Below are 23,065 nucleotides of genomic sequence, written 5' to 3' on the forward strand. Positions count from 1 at the left end.
ACCCATGTCCTCTGACGGAGATGCGCCCTCCTGAATCCCCACCACTGCATCCAGCGATGATACCAATGGTGCTACAGAAGAGACAGAAATCGAACCTGACTGATAGTCCTCTACATCCAAATGAGGTAGGGAATGCAGCTGGGCCACTGACGTCCAAGCTGGCACTGAAGAGATGTTGGCTGGTGGCAGATCACAGGGAAGTGGGGGAGGAATCCCGTGCTCTACTTGTGAAGGGCCTGGTAATGGTGGTGGTGGTGGAGGAAGGACACAATCACCTGCGGGAGGCCTGGAGAGATGGGGTGCTCCAATATCAAGGAGAAACAGCAACAAGATACTGCATTAGGTCATAGTAGTCATGGTCCTGTCTGCCATGCCATTCCTCCCAGTAACAGGTGGGAAGAGGTCATTCTGCATGTTGCTCCCACTTGGAAACAGGCGATCAGGAGTGTTTCTGTAATGGGGACGGGTGGTGGAATCTTCCTCTATGCTTCGACTGGTATGTATCGGATGCGACCAAGCCTGGAGAGCACTGTCAGTGCCAATATTCCTCTCAACATTGAAGACTACAGTACAGAGAGCGTCTGGCCGAATCATGCCTCTCACGATCCCGAGACGTAGTGGGGTCTTTACTTTCACCTCCCAGCGCTGAAGCAACCTAACTCGCTTCCCGCCTCAGCAGTGATGGAGCCACTGGGATTGGGAAGTCCGAAAGTGGAGGAGGAGCCAGGATCATTGAGACTGCTGTCTGGGGAGACTAGCAATTTCCTCAACTCTTTCTTCTTTTTCTTCCTCTGTGGATCGAAGGACGATTTCAGAGTCCATGCTTTCTTGGATAGCTTTTTAGCCATCAAAACAGTCGGGGATTGTTCAGGCATAGGCAGATCCAGATGGCACATGACTAGAGCTGGAGTGGGGGAAGGAGAAGACTCGAACACCTGCCTCTCTTGTGAGGAAGATGCGATTGGCTCAACTGGCACCTGCATATGTGACTGCAGTTGGGACATCTTTCCTGTCGGCGCCTCAACTGCTTCCAAAGTCTTCTTCCACAGTGCCGCCTTAAGTATGTCCATCCTGTTCCAGTGGACCTGTTTGGTGAAACCTTGGCAGCGGGGACAAGCTTCAACAATGTGGCTCTCTTCAAGACCAAACAAAGAAAATGCCCATTTGTGGGTGGAAGCTTACTGCCACATTGGACGTATTTTCAAAAAGGCACCTTCAGGGTCATACGCCCGGAGGCATCGAATGATCAACAAAGACTGTAACGAAACCAAACAAATAAAATCTAAACTAGATAGAAAGAAAAACCGATAGTGGAAAAGAGAAAGCGAGAATAAAACCTCAGCAGATACGATATACACGCAGTCCAACCGGGTGAAAATATTCCCAACGAGGCTGCCACAACGGTGGTCAAAGAACTGAGAGAATGAGTGGGAACTCGCTAGGGGCATGTCCTAGGGGAGGAGTTCCCACCAAAATTCCTGAGTTTTGGAAAGTTCCCAAATTGAGGCTCCACACAGGCAAAAACCCATATGTGTGATGCACAGAGATCATAGACAAGAACTCCAGATGATCTATTCCCTTTGGAAATGGATATGGGGAATAAAGAAGAGGAAACGTGGTCTTCTATTAGAGCTATGTGCAGTTTGTGAATACTCCTGGATCCAGCCTTGCTCCTAGGTAGGGCAAAGGTGGTGCCTTTGCTCAGCTTTAGCTGGTATGTCAGCTGAGCCTTTTTCTGGAAAAGAAGGATCTGGCTATAGTTACACATGCCTTAAGTCACCTCCTGATTAGACTACTGCAACATGCTATAAGTACGGCTGCCCCTGAAGAGCATTTGCAAATTGCAGCTGGTGCAGAATGCAGCAGCCAGACTGTTGTCTGGTGAGCATTTTAGTGATCATATTATACCAGTCTGATGACAGTTGCACCGGCTGCCAATTTATTTCCAAACTCAAGTCAAGGTGCAGGTTCTTACCTGTAAAGCCTTAAACAGGATATCTGAAGGACTGCCTGCTTCCATATGAACCTGCTTGCATGTTAAAATTGTCACTTGAGGCCCTGCCTTAACCCACCACCAAATGAGGTTATTTTGGTGGCTACATGGGTGGGCCTTTTCTGTGGTTGCACCCCAGCTGTGGAACTCCCTCCCAAAGAGAATAAGATTGGCTATCTCTCTGCTTGCCTTTTGGTGAGCAGTGAAGACGTTTTTATTTGGCTTAGCTTTCCATGACTGTTAGTTTGAGTTCTTTTTCTTGAACTGATGTATCTGCTGTTTTGTTTCCAAGCTTTTACGTTTCTTATTTGCTTTACAAGTGTTTTAAATTTGTATTGTACACTGTTCTGAGAACCCTTAATTGAAGGGAGTTATAAAAATATTTTAATAAATAGAGTAAATTAAAAGCCAAGATACACGATGAGCAAAAATCATATGGTGCTGTTGTTACTAGATTTATCACTTCAGAGTGTAGGGAATAGGATCGTGCGCCTTCATACTTAAGAGAAAGAAATTGACCATGTGAGTAAGAAGAGAGTTGCCTAGCCAAATATGTCTGCAATAATGCTTCTCAACATTTTGTGATTCATGTTTTATCAAAAGTTGATCCCTAATTTCCTTATTTTATCCCCATTTTTATGTTAGACAGGAGAAGGAGCTTTTCGGTCTACAATTTAGAAATGTAGGAAGTTGTCTTATACTAGCCTTTCCCAATGTGGTGTTCTCCAAATGTTTTGGACTACAACTCCCAGCATTCCTGATTGTTGGCCATCTGGCTGGGGTTGATACGAGTTTAAGTCCAAAACATCTGGAGGGCACCAAGTTGGGGAAGGTTGGCTCAGATCATTGGTCAATCTAACTCAGTACTATCTAGAACAGGGGTGGGCAGATTGTGGCCATCCTACTGTTTTGGCCTATCAGCCCTACCCAGCATAGCCAATGGTGAGGGATGATGGGAGTAGTAGGCCAAAACATTTGGAGGGCCACAAGTTGCCTACCTTGGTCTTCATTGACTGGCAGTGGCTGTCCAGGATTTCAGATAGGAGTCTTTTCCAGAACTGTTCTAGTAATGTCAGGGACTTTTGCATGCAACACAGGTGCTTTACAACTGAACTTTTCCTCAACATTTTCCCTTAATGCTCTGCCCTGCGTTTTGAGTTTAATAGACTGCAAAACTGGTTGCCAATTTGCTACCAGGCCTGGTTTAAGGTTTTGGTATTTTGGTAACCTATAAAGCCCTAAATAACTTAAGACCAAGACATCTGAAAGAAGACTTTCTCCCATATAGATCTGCCCAACTGCTGTGATCATCATCAGAGTGTCAGGGTGGACACTGAGCCCATAGAATCCCAGAGTAGTTCTGATTCTGAGGAAGAGCAGTCGCTCCTGGGAGAGGAGCGTGCTCCTCTTTCCCAGGGCCAAAAGCTGACGGAGATTCCTCCCACCAGCATTCCTAGCTTAGATAGCAGTCCAGAGCGCGGATAGCAGACTTGGCAGACGCGCGACGCCGACGCAGAGAGCGGCGCCAAATGGAGGGCGCAGAAAGGAGGCGTAGTGCCCGGTTGGTGCGCAAACAACGGCTGCGCCCAGAGGATCCAAGGGAAAAGGGGAGGGACTCTCCCTAGTCCTTAAGTTCAGGACTTAAGCCAGTAATTCCCTTTCAAACAGGGACCAACTGTTCCAACTTAGGGCATAGGTACTGTGCTGCTCAGATCTAGTTGCAAACAGTAGAGTTGTTAAGTTGTAAAAGAAGAATAAAGCTTTGAAAGGAATCCCTTTGTCTGTGTCTAGACTTAGCTACTGGATTAGACTGAGAGAGGCCTCCAAGGAGCCCTTGACACAGAGCCTCCACCCCCCTACCCCCCAGTTGTGCCACTTCCTGAGGATGTCCATCTGATGATGAGGAAGAGGGCTTTTTCTGAAGGGGCACCCGCTGTTTGGGCTACCTTCCCACAGAAATAAAACATGTGCTAACCCTACTACAGTTTAGGTGTATATTGAACGTTTTATTTCTCACAGCATTTGTTTATCCATGAGACCAGTCTTTATAATTTTTAATTCACAGCCACTGGTTTGTTATATATTGTATATACTGTAGTTTTATCATTGTAAACCACCTGGATATGTTGAACATGACAGGTGGTATAGAAATGTTTTTAAACAAACAATCTCCTGGTTGGGATCCAACAAGAGAGCCTTATTAACAAAAACTATTTCACAATCAAGGGTAATACAACAGGACGAAAACATGAACTTCTAAGGGTGCAATCCTATGCACGTTTACATAGCACGGCTGACTGGGCAATGCTGGAAGTTGCAAGACTTTTTTCTGTCTGAACATGCATAGGATTGCACCCTAAATCGCTTAATTGTGTATTACTGTCTCCATATTATACTTCTGTTTTTGTGCTTTCAGACTGTTCCATGGGCCTAAAGGTTGTCTTGAACCAGGATAGTGGGTTTGCAAGAGATTGCTCAATTGGGCTGAAAACCATACAGAATATGTTTTTATGAGAAGTAACTCTGAACCATGAGCTCCGTAGGCCATTCAGTTTCTCTTCTCACATAATATTGCATGGCACTTACTATATTCCTGCATGTTGAGCTTTTTAACAGCATGAATATCGCTGAGTTGGGCAATACGGGCCTGAACTTTTGTACGTCCTTCTTGACGAGTCATGTCAATTTTTTCAATCATCTGTTGATGCCTATCAATCCAGTAGAGCCAGTTCTCAAACACAGTCAGGCCTATAGGTTGTAGTATGTTGGAATCTTCTAAAACTATCCGATTGGCACCTTTGAAAAGAAAAGAAAAATGTAGTTGAACAAGTGAAAAGTGCCAGGACATTTTCCCCATGTACACGGGGTGTTGTTGAAAGCTGGAGCTAAATTACATACCAGGGCTTCAGTTCATCTGATGCTTACAAGTGCTTCCCATGTAACTTCAGGGAAAACACAGTTTACAGAAGTCTACACTGTCCTAATACTTGATTCAAGTGGAGATTTTAGTACTGTCAGACCTGTTAGCTTAGCCAGTGAGCTGGTTTGCATGTAATGCTAAACCATGGTTTAGTGCAATCTGCACAAGCCAGAATAAAGCTGAGCAAAGCCTCAGCTCCCCCTTTCTCCTCCTCCTGTGAAGCCAGGAGAAAGACTATGTAAGCATCTAGTTTCACTTTAAAGAACCTGGCTTGTCATTACATGCAAACCAGAAATCATAGTGTATAACAAACTCTGGTTAGGTTAACCAGCCAGCTTCAGAAACAGTTGCGAGCCCTTTAAATTGCGCCCAGAAATGAACAGGAAGCCAATGTAACTGGCACAGTATTGGTGTTGTACGTTCTGAATAAATGGCCCACACAAACATTCTAGCAGCTGTAGTATGTACCAGCTGAAGTTCCCCATGTCTTTAAAGGCAGCCCCACATAGAGATTATTACAGTAGTCTAGTTTGGATGTAACCAGACACTATGTGTAACTGAGGCAAATTCTGCTTTCTCTAGGCAGCGCTGCAGCCTAAGCTGGTAAAAGGTACTTCCAGCCACCAACATCACCTATACCTCCATAGATAGCGTGGAGGTCCGAGAGAACTCCCAAACTGCATATCTGCAATTTCAGGGGAATTGCAATCCCATCTAGATTAAGCTTTATCATTTTTACCCTCATCCATACCAACTGCCTCCAAACACCTGCACAGGATTTTGAGTCTTCCTGGGACAAGCAGGTAGAGAAGTGAGGTAGAGGTGCATGACAGTCACATACTGATGACCCAAACCTCCAGATGACTTCTCCCAATGGTTTCATGTAGATGCTAAAGAGCACCTCCAGGTTCAGACACACTATGCCATCAAATACCATCTGTTGGGAATCAGCAACAGGGAAGAGCTGTTGCACTCATGTCCTGGTTGTGGCCTTCCCTGGGGCATTTCACCGGCCACTACAGGAAACAAGATGTTAGGCTAGATATCCTGTCTGAACCAGCAGGGTTATCCTTATATGCTTATACCCTTCTATGCTTAGAAAAGAGAAGTAATGCACATGAAACATTCTGCAAAGCCTACAGTGTAAATATCAAGAGAAAAACACAGACTGGAATGAAAGAAGAAATACACATTCATTCCTAGCCATTTGTGAAACGTTTGCGACACTGAAGGTCTAGGCAGGAGTTTGTTTGCAATACGAATAGACCTGAAGTGACTATAGGATGTGTGCGCCCATGTCCCATTCCCACTTTAGGTCTACTCATGTTGCAGGCTAACACCTGCATAGACCTTGATTGTTTTTGGAAATAAGGGTGAAAAGAATGCTGCTGGTTGTCATCTAATTATTAGAAAGCAAAATGGCTTTACCCTACCTGAAAGGTCACTGCTCTCAATTCTCCGCAGGTCAGAATCTGCCCAGAATAGCTTTCCCAACTGGCTGTCAATTGCCAAGGCTACAGGCTTGCTCAGTCCATTGGAAAAGAGAACCTCACGTTCAGTTCCATCTAATGCTGCCCTTTCTATTTTGGGAGGAGATCTCTCCTGGAGATTGGTGAAATACATATACCTGCAAAAACAAAGTTAAAGAATTTATGTCCTTTCCTTAATTTTTTTCCTTCCCCTCCTCCCATTTGGGTTTACTGCAAAGATTCCACATCCTTGTAACTGAATTATTCATGTATGAGAACATTTATTTCACTATTTTAAAATGAAAAAGCAACTTTGCTTTACACACTCTGCACGATTTGTTTTGACAGTATCAATCTGAAATTAGAGTCCAATAGGCTCCTTTCAAGACTAAGTTTGAAATAAAGATACAATTTGATTTTAAAATGAGTCCAGTTTAATATATAAAACAGGCTTTCTTGATACTCCATTTCAAAAACATAATCTAACACAAAAACTATTGGGGTACATTGGACCCTGCAATGTTCAAATTGGTTTGTTGTTTTTTTTTAACAAAGAAAGCACAGAGAATAGTGCAAAGCTGAGAGGCAAACAAATCTGCAACATATGACTGGGGAAAAGATACAACCCAGCAATTAACCAATCCTTGGTGCAGAAAAAAACAGGAGAGAAAGCAAAACTAAAATTAAAAAATGCCTAGGTGAATTACTGGGCTCGTAGTTAGGGTTGTCATATTTCAGTTCCCCCAAATTGGGCAGCATCATTTGCATATAATACAAATTATTTGGCAATTATGCAAATCATGTGGTGGACCAATCTCTCTCTGCCAATTTTCTACTCCCAAACTACTCTTTTCAAAGTTGCTTTATAGATAGGAAACAGAAAGTTGAATTTCCTTAGATTATGTTGTATGTGACATATATTTCAACCATCAAAGGCTTAGAAAAATTAAGACAATTAGGGTGTGATCCTACAGTCTAGCTTTCCCCAGCCCGGTACCCTCCAGATGTGCCTAATGGACATCAATTGGAACAGAGTTCCACAAGCAGGAGACCACTACTGAGAAGTACTGACCACTACTTATTCCTCGTACCCACCAGCCTAATTGCTCTTATAGGTGGGAACACAAGTAGCCCCACAGATGGAGGCAGGTTAATACGGGCAAAGATGGTCCTTCAAGTAACTTGAATCCAAGTTCAGCAGAACTTCCAAACTGTGTGCTTGGTCCCTCAAGGGGAGTGCAACTCAAGTCTACAAAAAGTTGCAAGCCTCCATCCAGAGTACTTGGTTTTCCTACCCACAACACTTCGACCTTGTCTGGATTAAATTTCAGCTTCTTTACTCTCATCCATCCCCAAACCATCCCCAAACGTTAAAGAGTGCTGCAGCCTCCCTGGAATGAGTGTCATCCATATATTGATGGCACCTCACTCCAAATCTCTCGATGACTTGCTTGCCCCAGCGTTTTTGAGTAGATATTTTAAAAGCCTTCTATAATGTTTACTCAGGTCCTTATGGATCCTTCTATAATGGCTACTCACATTCAGCAGCAGTGTGCTGCAACTGTTTCCTGTTCAGCACAGTTGGCATTACTGGTGAATAATTGATAAATTCTCTCTCAGTTGCCCTATAATTAGTAAGTTCCTGTTTCTGGTGCAGTGGGCTTCAATGACTACTCTCTCTCTCTCGGTGTGAAATAGCACTATTTTGCTATAACTGAAAGGAAAAGGCACAGAAACTAGCAATGCCGAGGCCCTTCCCCAGGCGCCTCCTTTATCAGGGGCGTGCTATTCAACAACAAAGAAAAGAGCTTTCTCAGCAGTGGTGCCCTGGTTATGGAATACCCTCCCTAAAGAGACTCGCTGGCACCTATGCTGCAATCTTTTTGGTGCCAAGCAAAAATATTCTTTTTCATCCTGGCAGTTTAACTTGTCTGGTTGTTTTAAGGGTTTTTATCTGTTGTTTTATTACTGGATTTGTACTGTAATACAACTGGTTTATACACTACCCAGAAATCCAAAACAGGATGAAGGGCAGTATATTAATATTTTACATAAATGCCCCTGGTGGTGAATATGAACTAATTACTTATGATGAAAATCATTAGTTACTGACCAGTAACACTGGCTGGCTTGAATATGAAAAAACTAGTGACAGACGAAGCAAAGATGGAAGCTTCTGATTAAGGGCAATGTAGCCCTGAAAAGCTTCAGTAATGCTTTGCCAGTCCACGCTGGGCAGGATGGTGCGGCAACTGAATTTTATGTAAAACAAAACAAAATAAAAAAACCTTCTATAAATAAGGTGTGAAAAACATGACAGGACAACACAGAAAGCATTGCAATGCCACAGACTGGCAGCAATGTCATCTGGATGTTCCATAAAAATGAATGAAGGATGGCAAGTCCAGACTAGTGTAGCTAGTGTAAAAACAGCCATGAAGTGCTCTTTTGGTCAGCTTTGTGAAGCATATAGAGAAGGCTGGTGCTGATTCCGACTAGTGGGGTGACTGCCAGGGAGGCCAGCGGTAGGAGAAGCTAGAGCTAATGGTAGACAGAGCCAACCAGTCCTGGTTTTGTCCCTGTCTTTCTCCCTTGCAATGACACAAAAAATGCTTATGCACTGCAGTATGAGTTTACACAAAATCTCCCCCACCATCAAGTAACAGATCATATCTGTCTCCGTGTGAAAGTCAAGGATATTGTGCTTTCCAGCACTGACGTGGCACAAAAACACAGATCCAAGGCATGGATTCTAATGGATCTTTGTGATTTTTACAAGTAATCTTCCGCAAACTACAAATTACAGAACACATCTGTGAACATGATGACATCGTTTGTTCGTGGAGATCCCTTGTAAAAGCCGAGAGGATACATGTTTTTGCACCACTATGGTGGTGCTGGAATTAACTGGATCTGTGACTTTTACTGTGCTTTTACTGGTGTCAATAGACCCCAATGTAAGCTTAATTTGATGGTGGTTGGGTAGGTGGATGGTTGGGTCCTGTGTAAAAACCATGAAAATGCAAGCAGATCCATTTTAATATCAGAATTGACTTTTTACCATATTCCATGGAAAAGTGAAGAGCCCCAAATTAACAAAGCAGACCAGGGAAGGCAACCCGCCACTTAGCCATGAACTTCACACTGGGGACCCTGGCACAATCACACACACACTCCCCCCACCAACCCAGTCTATGTCATAGGAATAGAAAAGCCAATCTGCCTTGACCTACCCTTCTATTGGCAATACTCTGTTTCTTTCTCATCCTGGCCTTCCAATGGCCAGAGGGCATGGCTTCAGTGCCCTGAGTAACACCTTGCTTTCTATTCATGATTAAGCAAAAGCTGAATTATGCAAAATATTAAAATGTCCAACATTATGAAAAGTACCTAAATGTGCCTAGTCTTCAAAATGTATACATGTTGCAGAATTTAACTTCTGTTATCACATACTTTACCTTGGTACAGAATTTGTTTTTATGCATACAGTATACACAGCCCTGTTGATCCAGCCCTATGATTCAGCTGAGAAGAGTTAAAGACTGGAAAAATGTCAGCAAGTAAAAGAGCCACTGGAGTTTTAATTGTTGAGCCTTAGGCATGCATTTCCCATCTGGAACTCCACTTACCCTTTCTCTGGATTCACGACAATGGCCCTGGGCCTATCCTGATCACCTTTCAGCACCACTCCCATCAGCCTCCCATCCAGACGTGTCACATTGATTACATTTGTGGCCTCACATGTCCAATAAATGTAACGGCTGTAGATATCAATGCTCAGATCGTAGGGCTGTATATCTAGGTTCTGATTTGGAACTGGACTCATCACAACTGTAAAGCTCTGGGGGTGAAAATGCAAGAAATAAATTGATTCAAAGAAACAAGCAAAAGAGAATTAGAAGTTGGCTTACAGCTACACAATACAGAATTAATCTGCTGAAGCAGTAGCTTTAATAAAATGATTACATCAGTTATAGCCAGTACTGAAACAGGAGAAGTACTTCTCATTTTTATACTTCTACCATAATGTCCAAAAAAGGGAGCTTGCTGTGAGAGGCATGTGCTGTTTTCATAATAGAAAATCATGCATCTACCCATGTGTAAGCTCACTTTTGGACATTATAGGAAATGTGACCTCATGTTTCCTACTTCAGCACTTGGTGTAACATCTTAAAGCACTCTGAGGCCCTTCCTGATTTTTAGTATGCATATTTAGGACACAGTTCTATGTTTCAAAATTCAAACATCAGCATGACCCTATGCTCATTTTTAAGGAGGTGGGGCAGAAAAGACGCAATACATGCTGCAATCTCACACGTAAAGCAAGGTTTCTCAAATGTTGTGCTTTCAACAGCACAACATTTGTGTATTTTGGCTGAATCTCCAAAGAGTCACAATACTAAGGTATAGTTAGGCTTGAAATTGAATCCAACCTCCTCCCCGCAAATGGAGGTGTTCCTACTATCACCATCATATAGTAATAAGCAACTACTCCCACAGACTCTATGCAAAATTCATTATCAATAAAATAGTTAAAACATAAATATCTATCACTCCACAGAGCCCTCTTCCTCGTTCCCTTTCTCTCCCAACCTCATGGCAAAACTAAACAACCCACAATTAGATACCTGACTCCCATCCTCCTGTGACTTCCTGATAACATTTTGCCGTGAGTCAATCCAGTACAGTTGCTTATCCAGGGGGTCATAGTCAATTGCCCGGATGTTCCTGAGGCTGTGGATTGGAAGGATAATATCGGGGCTCTGCTGCTCATCTATCACCATGCGATTGATTGCATTCTTCTGACTGAAGAGCAAGAAACTTGTAGGAGCTTAAACATAAATACAGACAGATACAAAAGGGGAAATGTTAATTATCTTTAGGTTTAGGCTTCAGAAGCTTTGAACAAAACTCTGCCAATGCCCAACACTGCCCCCATAGAACAAGAGGTTGTCTGCATTTAAAACTAGGGACAGACAAATCTGTCAGTTTTGATTTTGCTCTGTTTCTCATCTCTCCAACTTTAAGTTCATTTCTGCATTGGGTCACTTCTTTTTAAAAAAAGAAAAAGATGGAACAAAAATGCATGCACATTTTTGGGCATAATTTGCTTAATATACACAATGTTGTACACAATTTCCTCCGATATACACATGTTTACAAACAATTTCTCCTAATATAAATACATTTTAATGTTATTTTCACTACTATATGTATTTTTGGGCACCCTTTCCCCTAATCTACACATTTTTCAAGATGTTTTTGATTGGAGAACTCCATCACAAAATTTGGAAGAGTCTGAATATTAAAGTATAACTGTGTTTTGGTTCATATATTGGTTCGGGAAGTGTAAATTAGGCAAGCTTGTGTTAAACCGTGAAGTGAACAAATTTCTTCCCCATTCCTATTTCAAATGAACAAAATAAGCCATTCAGTTATGATACACACAGAAGGGAGATCATCTCAAAGAAAGTGCACAGTTGTTTAAAATTACATTTGGAACACATAAGGGAAATGGTTGGGGGAAGTATAGAACTTGTAACTATTTTCTAAAACAACCCATGAAGTATTAATTTGGACAAACACATTTTTAATAAACAAGTTTTCCACTTATCCAAGCAACTAAAGAAAGACTAGGGCACCCTCACAAAAGATACTATCCTGCAAAAGATTTTACTAGCCTGCTGGGGACTGGCAGAGGAGGAACAGGGAGCCCCATCCCTGCTGCATTTCTAGGCAGGCATTGGGGGGGGGATATCCCACTCACCTGCATGGAATACCTTCTCTGTTATGGCTACCAGGTTAGTGCTTAACTACGAGGCTTAATTAGGACTTCTATGTTTATCAGTTCATCGGTGAGATTACATGATTTTTAATCAACCAAAAAGCTGGCTCCGACTGGACAGTGAAGATTTTAAACTAAAATTATTTTAAATACAAGTGCTTATAAAAATTGCAGATAGCAAACACCATCTCAAAAGGAGTATACTCCTTCTCTACAACACAAGAGGAATACCTTTACTACAAGAATGCCTGCTACAATACATGTGCATAATTTAAAAGTAAAGTATTTTCTTGCTTTAGAAATACTGTTTTTACCCATCTGTAATTTTAAATTGATTTACAAATCTATTAATCAACATAAATTCATTTCACTAATTAATTAACATTTATTTAGTTGGGTTGCAGCGATAGTAAAATCTCTCTCTCTCTCTCTCTCACACACACACACACACACCGTGTTCAGATCTTGGCTTAATTAATCAAATTAATTAATCAAACTTGAAGCTCCTGCCCACACAGCCGCTTTTCTCCTCTCTTTGCCAGAGAGGGGAAACAAGCCAGGAAGCGATCTGCTAGCTGCTGCTTACTGTTACGTCCAAATCAGGAACTATATTTAATGGTTTCCAAGGAAGTCTTGATACGGAATCTAACTTTAAACCATGACTTATTCTGGCTTGTTTGGAAGCCATTAACCACAGCTTCCCAGTGTGAACGTAACAGGAAGCTATTGTTAACTGTGGCTTCCTGGCTTATTTTCACACTTATACAAAAGGAGGAGAATGAGGGTGCATGAAGTTCATGTATGTTTCATCTCATTAAGCTGAGATCTGATCATGTGAATATGGCTATAAAGTGGGCCAATTCAGACATAATGACAAGCCAGCCTGATTTGAAATCCTGCTTTGCTGAGAAACTATGGTTTAAGCCACATTCACACTCAACAGCCAACTATGGTTTGTCATGAACTAGAAGTGGAAGTTTCTAATTTCCTCTTTTCATGCATAAAGGCAAAAGGGAAAGATGGATCATGCAAACCCAAGGACTATCCACACCTGCTTGTCCTTATAACAACAATCTATAAGGAAGGGACGATGTGAGAGTTCGAATAGAGGTGTTCACAAAAGTGAGTGCCTCTGTGCAACTGCTTGTGAGTAGAATCAAGGCAAGCAGGGCCTTCCTTGCATTACCCCTTCCCCACAACCCAGTAGATTAACTTTCGGGCCAAAGAAAGGGAAGCCAGCGGAGGAAGGCACACCTAGGTCCCAAGCAGAGTATCTTTCCCCACCAGGGAAATTACAGGGACAAAGACCATTGTTTTGCAAATCTCTAGAACAATCTGTGCAAGGGACCTGCGTGTCGAGTGCAGTATAAAACTGAGCCCACATTCCGCCTCTATTTCAGGAATGCTCTGTGAGTGAAATATCACGCAGTCGCAGTAGGCAAAAAATAAATAAAACTAGTTACACTCAACAATATAGTCTCTGCACTGGAAACGAGACCTCAGTTCTTTCCCTAGTAGTGTTCCTATCTCATAATTAAGAGAATGTGTGCATATATGTGCAATATAGGTCACAATAGGGGAAAATTGGTCTCAGAACAGGATTCAATACCAGGCAAGTAAAATAAGAAAGGGAAAAGTGTATGAGTGTGCACGTATGAGCTTTGACTGTGCTTGCCAACAGAAATGTTAAATTGGAACAGAAACACCTAACTGCCCAGAGTACTTGTCAGCAGCATTTTAGAATTAGGCTCCTTGACTCTGGTTACCTTAATTCAGAAGCTGGAAAACAACCAACACCTAAATCTTGTAAAATCATTTAAAAACTCTTGTAGTAGAAGAAGAGGAGGAGGAGGAGGAGGAGGAGGAGGAGGAGGAGCCAATCTCATTTTTTTAGTTTCTACTTTGCAGAAATGTTTCAGTAACTTCTGCTATTTCTCTGTTATCAGAGCTCATGTAGAGCTGTGGATATGCAACTGAACAGTGAAACAAGTAGTTCCTGCTTCAAATCTCACCTCTACCATTAACTCAGTACGTGGCCTCAGCCAAGACACTATCTCTCAGCCTCTCACCTGCAATATGAGAATAATAGCACCAATGGGTTCAGACAACACGCCAACCTGCACTGCGGGCAATTATGTAAACAACGGGTGTGCGTGTGACGTGTACTGGGGCGGGGTGAGAAGCCATGATGGCTTCTTTCCCCCCTGCAATAATCCGAACACCCCCAGTGGCTGTGTTAGCATATAATGATAAGCCAGGAATCCTGGATTAATAAACCATTATGTCAATGAATTGCATGCTTGTGCATGCGGCTTGTTCACTCATGCTTTGTTCCTCCCTAGGCACAAGTGGGTAAACAACTCAGGAAGGGGAGAGCTTTCCAACTCAGGTTTACGGTTATATGTGCTGAAACATGTCAGGATTCATAAACCAACAACAAACCCTGGTTTAAAGATGGCTTAGGGATCCTGGCTTGTTTGAGGGAACTTAACCATAATCTCAGATTTGGATGTCATAAAAAGCTCTCCCCTTCCTGACTGGTTTACTCATTTGCATGAAACAGAATCAAGCGGGTTGCATATACTAGCATGTGGCTTGTTCACGCTGTGATTTATTAAGTTGGGATTCCTGGCTTATTGTCATGTGTGAGCACAACCTTAGTCTCTCTCAGCTCCCCAATCTACAATATGGGTATAGTAATAACTGATCTGCGCTTACTGTAAGGATTACTGAGATGATATATGCAACATATCTGAGCACTCAGAAAAAGAGCTATACAAACATTTCTGAGTTTTGCAGCTATTGTTTAAAGCACAAACACATGCAGTATATATAAAAATTCTTGTATGAACCCGGTCTCCCAGACCACAATGAACCTTTCTGTGTTACACGTGGAAATGGGCCATTATGTAGCATATGTCTGTTCCTGTCACCAGGGCTAGAGATAATTATGGTTTCGATTTAAAATATTACTGTTATGTTTGCACTCCAAGTCAGAACCACAAAAACATAGCTGTCTCCTTTGCCCTCTGCAGCACCTAACTTGTTGTCTGTGTTTATGGCTTACCACTACATGTTCTGTTGTCAGAGTTTAAAGAATAGTGAGCTGGACATCCGCAGACAAAACCACCAACAGGCACTGCCAAGCAGAGGTGGGAGCAGTGCCCATTACTAGAAGCACACTCATTCCAGCCTGCTTGCCGGGATGAATGGAAGACTAGGATATCCATCACGTAATCCAAGTGGTTTTGAATGACAGTTCTGTTCTGGCCGCTTGTCTTGTTGGCACGTTCAATGCTACGCCGGCTCCAGTCAGTCCAATAGATGTAATCCTGATATTGAGTCAGACCAAATGGATGAGGCAAGTCATCTGCTATAACATCACGGTCAAGGCCTGTTTTTAAAAAAGTAAATGAAGAGAAAGGTATACCGAGTACAGAGCACTTGAGATGTCAAGATGCCTCCACCCCACTACAAACCAACCTTCCTTGGAAAGGACAAACTTAATCAAATACATCTGTCGTTTAACCCACCCTAAACTCATTTCATTCCCCGTGCATATAATGGAGGGTCTAAAGTTTCATTATATGAAACTTTGCAAATGAAATAAGAAATGGCTGAAGTCTATTGTGCCTTATTAGGGGAAAAACATTCATCACTACAAAACAAAATAACTCTGACAGCTTTACAGTGTGTGTAGATACGTATCATATTCTTCTAAAAACTAATGATCAAAAACTGAGAACATGAATACTTGAAAACATACTAATTTAGGCCACAATCCTATACCACTTTCTTGGGAGTAAACCTCAGTGAACTCAAGTAAATGTACATTTACTGAGTAAATGAATAGGTCAGCATTGTTAAATTACATTTTGATACTACTATTTATCTAAACCAAAGATGGAGAACATTTTTTGGTTTGAGGGATGCATCTCCTCATGGGATCTCAAGAGATAACACCAGAGAGTCCTCCAGGGGGCGGGGCTTGGACACCATGCCCCGACTCTTGGAAGAATCCAAGGAGGCTCTGTGGGCTAGATGGGGGACCTCTGCAGGCTGGATTTGGCCTGCAGGATGGAGGTTCACTATCCCTGCATTAAACAAAAGCAAAACAAAATACTGAGCACCACAATCATTAACAGAAGCAAAATCAGTAACAGAAGCAGTCAATCACAAAAATCAGGGGGACAATAACAAGCATTAAAAGACTCTTCAACAAGAAACACAAAGTCAATAGGGAATGGGTCACATAGGTGTCCAGAGAGAGAAAGAGTGGGGGGAGGCCTTCAGCAAAGATCTCTGTAGGTGGACAGGATTTACTGGAGCTGGCAGTCTTGTAACTATTCCAGTTCCCATCTCACAACTTTGGCGGAACTGAAGGATCGAGCTTCTACAAACAAACCAACTAAAACTTACCTAGCATATTTGAAGATTCGATCAGGTTAGTATCCAGATCAGTCCAGTATAATCTTCTTTTAGCATAATCGATTGTCAGCCCATTAGCCCGGCCTACATCTGGCACCAGCGTACTACGTTCCGTACCATCCATGGCAGCTCTGTCAATTTTGGGCTTCCCACCCCATTCTGTCCAGTACATGAACCTACAGATATAGGTCAAATATTTCATAGTTATCTCATACAGAAGCAAAGAAGAAGAAGGAATAATAGGGAAATAGATTTGAACTATAAAACTTAAAAAAAATTATTTCAGCATGCAACAAAATTTCCATTTCTTTTCAGACAGACTGAAATACATCATTTTTCTTGCACTGCGTACAATGGATGGAGTTCCAAGTTTAAAATTTCACCCAGCCATAAACCTCAACCAGTGGCCCCAGGTACCTCACAGTCTCTCAACCTAACCTACTGTACAAGGTTGTTGTGAAGATAAAATGGGAGCACTGTACACTGGTCTGAGCTTTTATAGGAAGGGCAGGATACAAACGCGGAGGACTTGAAATATTATGGAGGATACCAGGCAGTGGGGCCACGATCTCCTCACCCCTCCCAAACAGAACTTCTGACAAATCCCATGGCCACAGCCACACTGTTGCAGTCAGCAATTGCAAGCCTGACAGTACTGTAAATTGCCCTAGAAATCTTTAACTGAAAGGCAGCACTAAAATGTTTTAAATAAATATTCACCCAAGGTCCAGATTTGACCATGGAATTTCCAGTTGCAGAGTCATAGGCTAATGAGTTGGACTTGGGCTAGGGAGACTCTGGTTCAAATCCCTGCTCAGCCATGAAGCTCATTTGGTAATTTTGGGCAAGTCATTCTCCCTTTCACCAACTTTCCTCACAAGGGTTTCTAAGAAAATGTTGCTCTGATCTTCTTGGAGGGAGGGCATAATTCATATGTTAATATGGTGTTCTCTCTACCCAAACAGAACCTTTACCATTAACTATTACCCCAACTGACATTTAACACACAGCTGCGCACAACAGCACTAAAAGGATGAGCATGCAATATGACAAATTTGGAAGTCTGCAAATGTTAATATACCAAAATAACTCTGGTTGCATTCCCAGTTAAACAGAGAAGACTTTTACTTAAGTAGGAATAAAATAATAGCACAAGGTAATCAACGTTTGTATAGGTCAAGATTCCAAAATGAGGTATTGCATTTTATCAAGACTACCATATGTAGTAATTACTGTCTACTCTCTTAAATCATGTGTGTCACACAACAGTAATGGGAATCTAACTTTTGGCACCGACTCCTGGCTGTTTCAGATATCTTGCAATGCAATAATAAATGGGCCAGGGAGAAGTGAAGCAGCTCACACTGGCCACGGCAGACCTGGGGATGGGGAGCACGTTTTGCAGGGCTTTTCAGCTCAGTGTACCATTTTATTTTAAATCCTCTGCGTTGGAACCAACGAGGAAAAATCAGCTACACCACCCTGGACCCAATGCAGTCCTTCTCAGAGGAATGGAGTAGTGAACTGGAGTCAGAGTACATTTATTTATTATTAAATTATTTATTATTAAATGTATTAATCACCCATCTGGCTGGTCACCCAGCCACTCTGGGCGATGTACAACATACAATAAAACAGTTTAAAACAATAAAATTCTACAATAAAAACATTCCACAGATAAGAATACCACAGTTAAAAAGTGCAGGATGACAGCTGCCCCTTTGCCCCAAAGAGGAGGCGACGACTGGCAAGGCAGCTCTGACCAGGCCAGGCCAGGCCTGGCAGGCAGGCAAGCACCAAAACACATCTGGGCAGGGAAACAGTGGCAGAGAACAAAAATAGCTCCACTCGGTGACCAATTCTAAGTATTTTCCAGGTGAACAGACTGAGGGGTTGAACCAAGCATGAACAGGGCAAGCACTCTGATTCAAGGAGTGCTTTCTCCCGTGCATTCCTGCTCTAATTCCAGGGAAAGAGCTTTCTGTAGCACCTACCAAATGCCCTTCCCAGGAAGATCCACCTGGCATCTTCACTATATAGATTTAGAAACCAGGCTGAGACCGTCCTCTTTAAGTAGGCATTTAACCTTTAATCTGTTGCCTTATTTAATTTTACTGTAGCTCCTCAATGTTTTTACTGTTTTTACTATTTGTAATGTTTAATATTGTATGATTTTGATTGTTGTATCCTTAGCCTTAGTGGGCCGCGGTGGCTTAGTGGTTAAGACACTGAACTGCAGACTGGAAGGTCGGCAGGACAGCAGTTCGAGACCCGAGTGCTGCGTGACGGAGTGAGCTCCCGTCTTCAGTCCCAGCTTCTGCCAACCTAGCAGTTCGAAAGCAAGAAATTGCAAGTAGATAAATAGGTACCGCCTCGGCGGGAAAGGTAACAGCGTTCTGTGCACCTCGGTGTTCAGTCATGCCGGCCACATGACCACGGAAGCGTCTTCGGACAGCGCTGGCTCTTCGGCTTAGAAACGGGGATGAGCACCGCACCCTAGAGTCGGACACGACTGGTTGGGGACACCTTTACCTTTTATCCTTATTCTGATTTATTTGTTTTTTGGTTATTTTGTTGTTGTTGTTTGATTTTATGATTGTAAACCACCCAAGGCTACTTGTGGTATACAAATCTAGCAGTATACAAATCTAATAAATAAAACTGCATCAACCAGGGAACACAATGTTTAGTGCAGTGTTTACTTTTGTAAACTTCAGGTGCCACAGCCCATTGTAGAACACAAGACACTGCCTTTTTCCAGCTGATAAGGGCTGCGTTCAGACGTCATGTTAACCCATGGTGGCTTAATAAGCTACTCACAGTAGCTTATTTTTTTAAATAGTCCACGATGCCCCGCCACACGACTGGGTTAATAAGCTACTCTGAGTAGCTTATTAAGCTACTGTGTGTAATTTGACCACCACCCCTGTCCCCTGTCCTGCTGCAGTTCTCCCGCCCGAGCAGTGACGCTTTTTCACCTCTAAAGCTCTCATACACAGCCTCCCCCAGTCAGGAGGCACCCGATCCACCCTCAAAGCCCTGCACAGGTACCCCAGAGTGGAAATACCAGGAACTACAAAAAGGGGTGGGGGGTTGCACACAACCCTGCTGGAATACAGGCTTGTCATTAGGACAAGCCTGTATTCCAGCTGGGGGAGGGGGGCATTTTTGTTTGATCTAAAGCCCTCAGCCTATTTTTATTCTGGGAAGAAAGGCTGGGCTTGAGATCGCTAAAGCGCTTTAGTGCTTTAGCAATCAAGTGAAAATGCCAACCCCTCCTCCCAAGTTGGAATACTGGCTTGACATAATGACAAGCCTGTATTCCAGCCATGGGGAGGCAGGGGGAAGATGTTTCCCTGACTGATAAAGTGCTTTAGCGATTTATAGCCAGAGCACAGCGGTAGTGGTTTTGACCGCGCTTGCTGCACACCTCCCTAACCAGGCAAAATAACCCACAGTGACTGCCAGATGACACAATAACCTACGCTCAGTTAAATAACCTCTACTGCAGACAGTGGGTTATTGGCATGGGTTTTTTGGTGAACTAAGCCATCATGGGTAAAAATAAAAAATCCCGACAGACAACATGATAACCCACAATGAGTTAAGTAAACCACTGTGGGTTAATTAACCCATCATGGGTTATAGTGTCATCCAAATCCAGTCACTGTTTGCAGTTAGAATATGGATACCACAATAGAAAATTTAGGGCAAAAATCACTAGGAAGCTGCCATGTCTTACTGAAATAATCAGAGCCATGCAAGAGCCACCACTGAATCTCATTTGGAGAGAAGACTTGTTCAAAGACTGAATATTTCAGAAAAACAGATCCATCTGTACATGGCTAGAGATTAGATTCATTGTTACCTACATAAGCAATTCAGATTAATGCCTCTTGTTGGTGGCCACTTATTTCCCTTTTAATAGTTTTGTCTGGAAAATGTACTGATTTTTTTTTTAAATCCATCATATTTTGATGTTACAGAACGAGCTGAAGATTTAATAAGCTGGTATAGTTTATTTTTTGCCAAGTAAATTGTAGGTTTTGATATAGACCCTTTTTGCTGTAAGGGCATGGGGATAAAAGAAACTCAAATCTTGCTTAATGGATAGGCATTGGTGTAACAGGGTATCACCATATGTATTCACCTGTAACTGTATTTATATGCCACCTTTTAGGATCCTTACAGGAAATCTCACAACAATAAATAAAAACATAAAATGCAATAAAACCAAGTTCAACAGAACTAGACAAGAACACCAGATTCAATGATAAAACAGGTCAGTTTAAAAGCAATAGTATTTTGAAACTATTATTTCGTTTAGAGTACCCAATATTTAGTTTAGAGTGCCCAATCCTATATGGTAGGGGTGTAGAACCTCAGGCCTGTTGGGCCAAATCCAGACCTCCTAAGGTCCCAATCTAAACCCTTTGGGGTTCCCTAGACAGCTACACCCCTTTCTCCCAACCATTTGGTGGCTTCCTGGCTTTTGTGTGGTTTTTTCCCCTATTCTAAAATGTTGAAATGCCCCTTCTAAGGCTTAGTTACTTGCAGTAAGAACTTTAAACTAAAATATGCTTGTATTATTTATATTTTGCCCCTACCCATTTTGCCTTCAGGCCCGCTCACCAGTGGAATGTGGCCCCTGAGAGTTTCTCCAAAATGGAATTTGGCTCTTGGGCTGAAAAAGGGTCAACACCCCTGCTTTAAGGGGTTCATTAAGTTTAAAACTCTACCTACTCTATGGGCTGCATTATCATTCGCTCAGTTTATCATCTTATCTATTTTGTTCTAATTATTCATTGGGATTAACATGTTTGAAAGTAATTTGGGATGGGCATACTCTGTTCTTTGAAGCTTATCAGGGGTTCCTCAATGAAGAGACCAGTAAATAAGCTTTTCTCAAGGACAACTTGCACTCTGTTATTGATGTTTTTGTGCACTGGTAAGTCACAGAAAAGGATGCACTCTCAACTGATACAGATAAAACTAGAATGAGTTCCAGCAGGCCTGGCCAGCACTACATGGGAACTAAGAATGTGCTGGTAATTTGGAAATTACTGGCTATACCAACAGCCTCACAGAACAGTCAGTGTTCCTCAGCCCTTAATAAAATAGATTCAGCATCTGGTTTAATTGCTCAACACAAAAAAATAAGCAGACCGCTCACCCTTCAGCAGGATCCAATGCCAATGCCCGAGGACTGTCCAAATCTTTCCAGACTAGAACCTGGCGATGCTGCCCATCTAACTTCGACACTTCAATGCGATTTGTTCCTGTATCGGCCCAATACAGGTTCTTCCCTAGCCAATCCACAGCCATGCCTTCTGGATAATCCAAGCCAAATTCAACCACATGCTCCAGGGCACTACCATTCATGAATGCTCTGCTGATGGTCTGTGGGGGTGAGGAAAGAGAAACAGCACACATGAAAACTTAGGAATTAGTATGATCCATTAGTACATTTGGCAAAACATCCAGAGTGAATCAGTGCGATGTTGGCTTCCGTCAAGTCACTTGCTTCCTGCCCTAATCTGTAAAAGCAATGATTAGAAAGATCATTCTGACAGCCTTACATTTAGTACACAGGTTCCCCCAAGATTAAGTTTGGAGGCATACTTCAGTCTAAATTGTTGTGAACCACCCAGAGAGCTTCAGCTATTGGGTGGTATGGAAATGTAATACATAAATAAATATAAACAAACCCAAAAAAGTATTTTCTCAATCATCTTCCAGAACAATGGGCAGGTATCCCCTTTGCAATTGCTGGATAGCCTAATATATTGCCTCCAGGCATCCTGCTCTCCCCTTTGTCTAGTCAGTCACAGCTCAGGGATAGGGCTTTGCTTTCTGGCCAATGTGGATGTTCCTGGGAATCTCACAACTGCCAACTATAGTGTGGGCTGTATCAGGGAACTCTGGTGCAGAGTTACTTCCTTCCTTGGGATGGTATCATAGAATCATAGAATCATAGAATAGTAGGGTTGGAAGGGGCCTACAAGGCCATCGAGTCCAACCCCCTGCTCAATGCAGGAATCCAAGTCAGAGCATCCCTGACAAATGGCTGTCCAGCCTCGTCTTGAAGGCCTCCAGTGTGGGAGAGCCCACCACCTCCCCAGGTAATTGGTTCCATTGCCGTATTGCTCTGACACTCAGGAAGTTTTTCCTGATGTTCAGTCGGAATCTGGCTTCCTGTAACTTGAGCCCATTATTCCGTGTCCTGCACTCTGGGATGATCAAGAAGAGATCCTGGCCTTCTTCTCTGTGACAACCTTTCAAGTACTTGAAGAGCGCTATCATATCTCCCCTCAGTCTTCTCTTCTCAAGGCTAAACATGCCCAGTTCTTTCAGTCTCTCTTCATAGGGCTTTGTTTCCAGTCCCCTGATCATCTTTGTTGCCCTCCTTTGAACCCTCTCCAGCTTGTCTGCATCCTTCTTAAAGTGCGGTGCCCAGAACTGGACACAGT

At 42.6% G+C, this 23,065-nt stretch overlaps 1 protein-coding gene across 17 annotated transcripts in view; it reads right to left on the reverse strand.

Annotated features, from left to right (window-relative positions):
* LRP6 (LDL receptor related protein 6) overlaps positions 1-23,065 on the reverse strand; it is a 179,443-nt gene that overhangs the window by 40,597 nt on the left and 115,781 nt on the right. For all 17 annotated transcript variants that reach the window (XM_084811356.1, XM_084811353.1, XM_084811354.1 and 14 more), the window contains 7 exons: positions 21,769-21,995; positions 16,587-16,771; positions 15,235-15,561; positions 11,011-11,213; positions 10,012-10,223; positions 6,347-6,540; positions 4,580-4,789 (listed from right to left, as the gene is read on the reverse strand). In XM_084811356.1, the coding sequence (XP_084667482.1) occupies positions 4,580-4,789; positions 6,347-6,540; positions 10,012-10,223; positions 11,011-11,213; positions 15,235-15,561; positions 16,587-16,771; positions 21,769-21,995 (1,558 nt within the window). The remainder of the gene's footprint in view (positions 1-4,579; positions 4,790-6,346; positions 6,541-10,011; positions 10,224-11,010; positions 11,214-15,234; positions 15,562-16,586; positions 16,772-21,768; positions 21,996-23,065) is intronic.

Source organism: Heloderma suspectum, chromosome 7, assembly GCF_057233095.1.
Source record: "Heloderma suspectum isolate Gila_16-S chromosome 7, 16-S_ref, whole genome shotgun sequence".
Lineage (NCBI taxonomy): Eukaryota > Metazoa > Chordata > Lepidosauria > Squamata > Helodermatidae > Heloderma > Heloderma suspectum.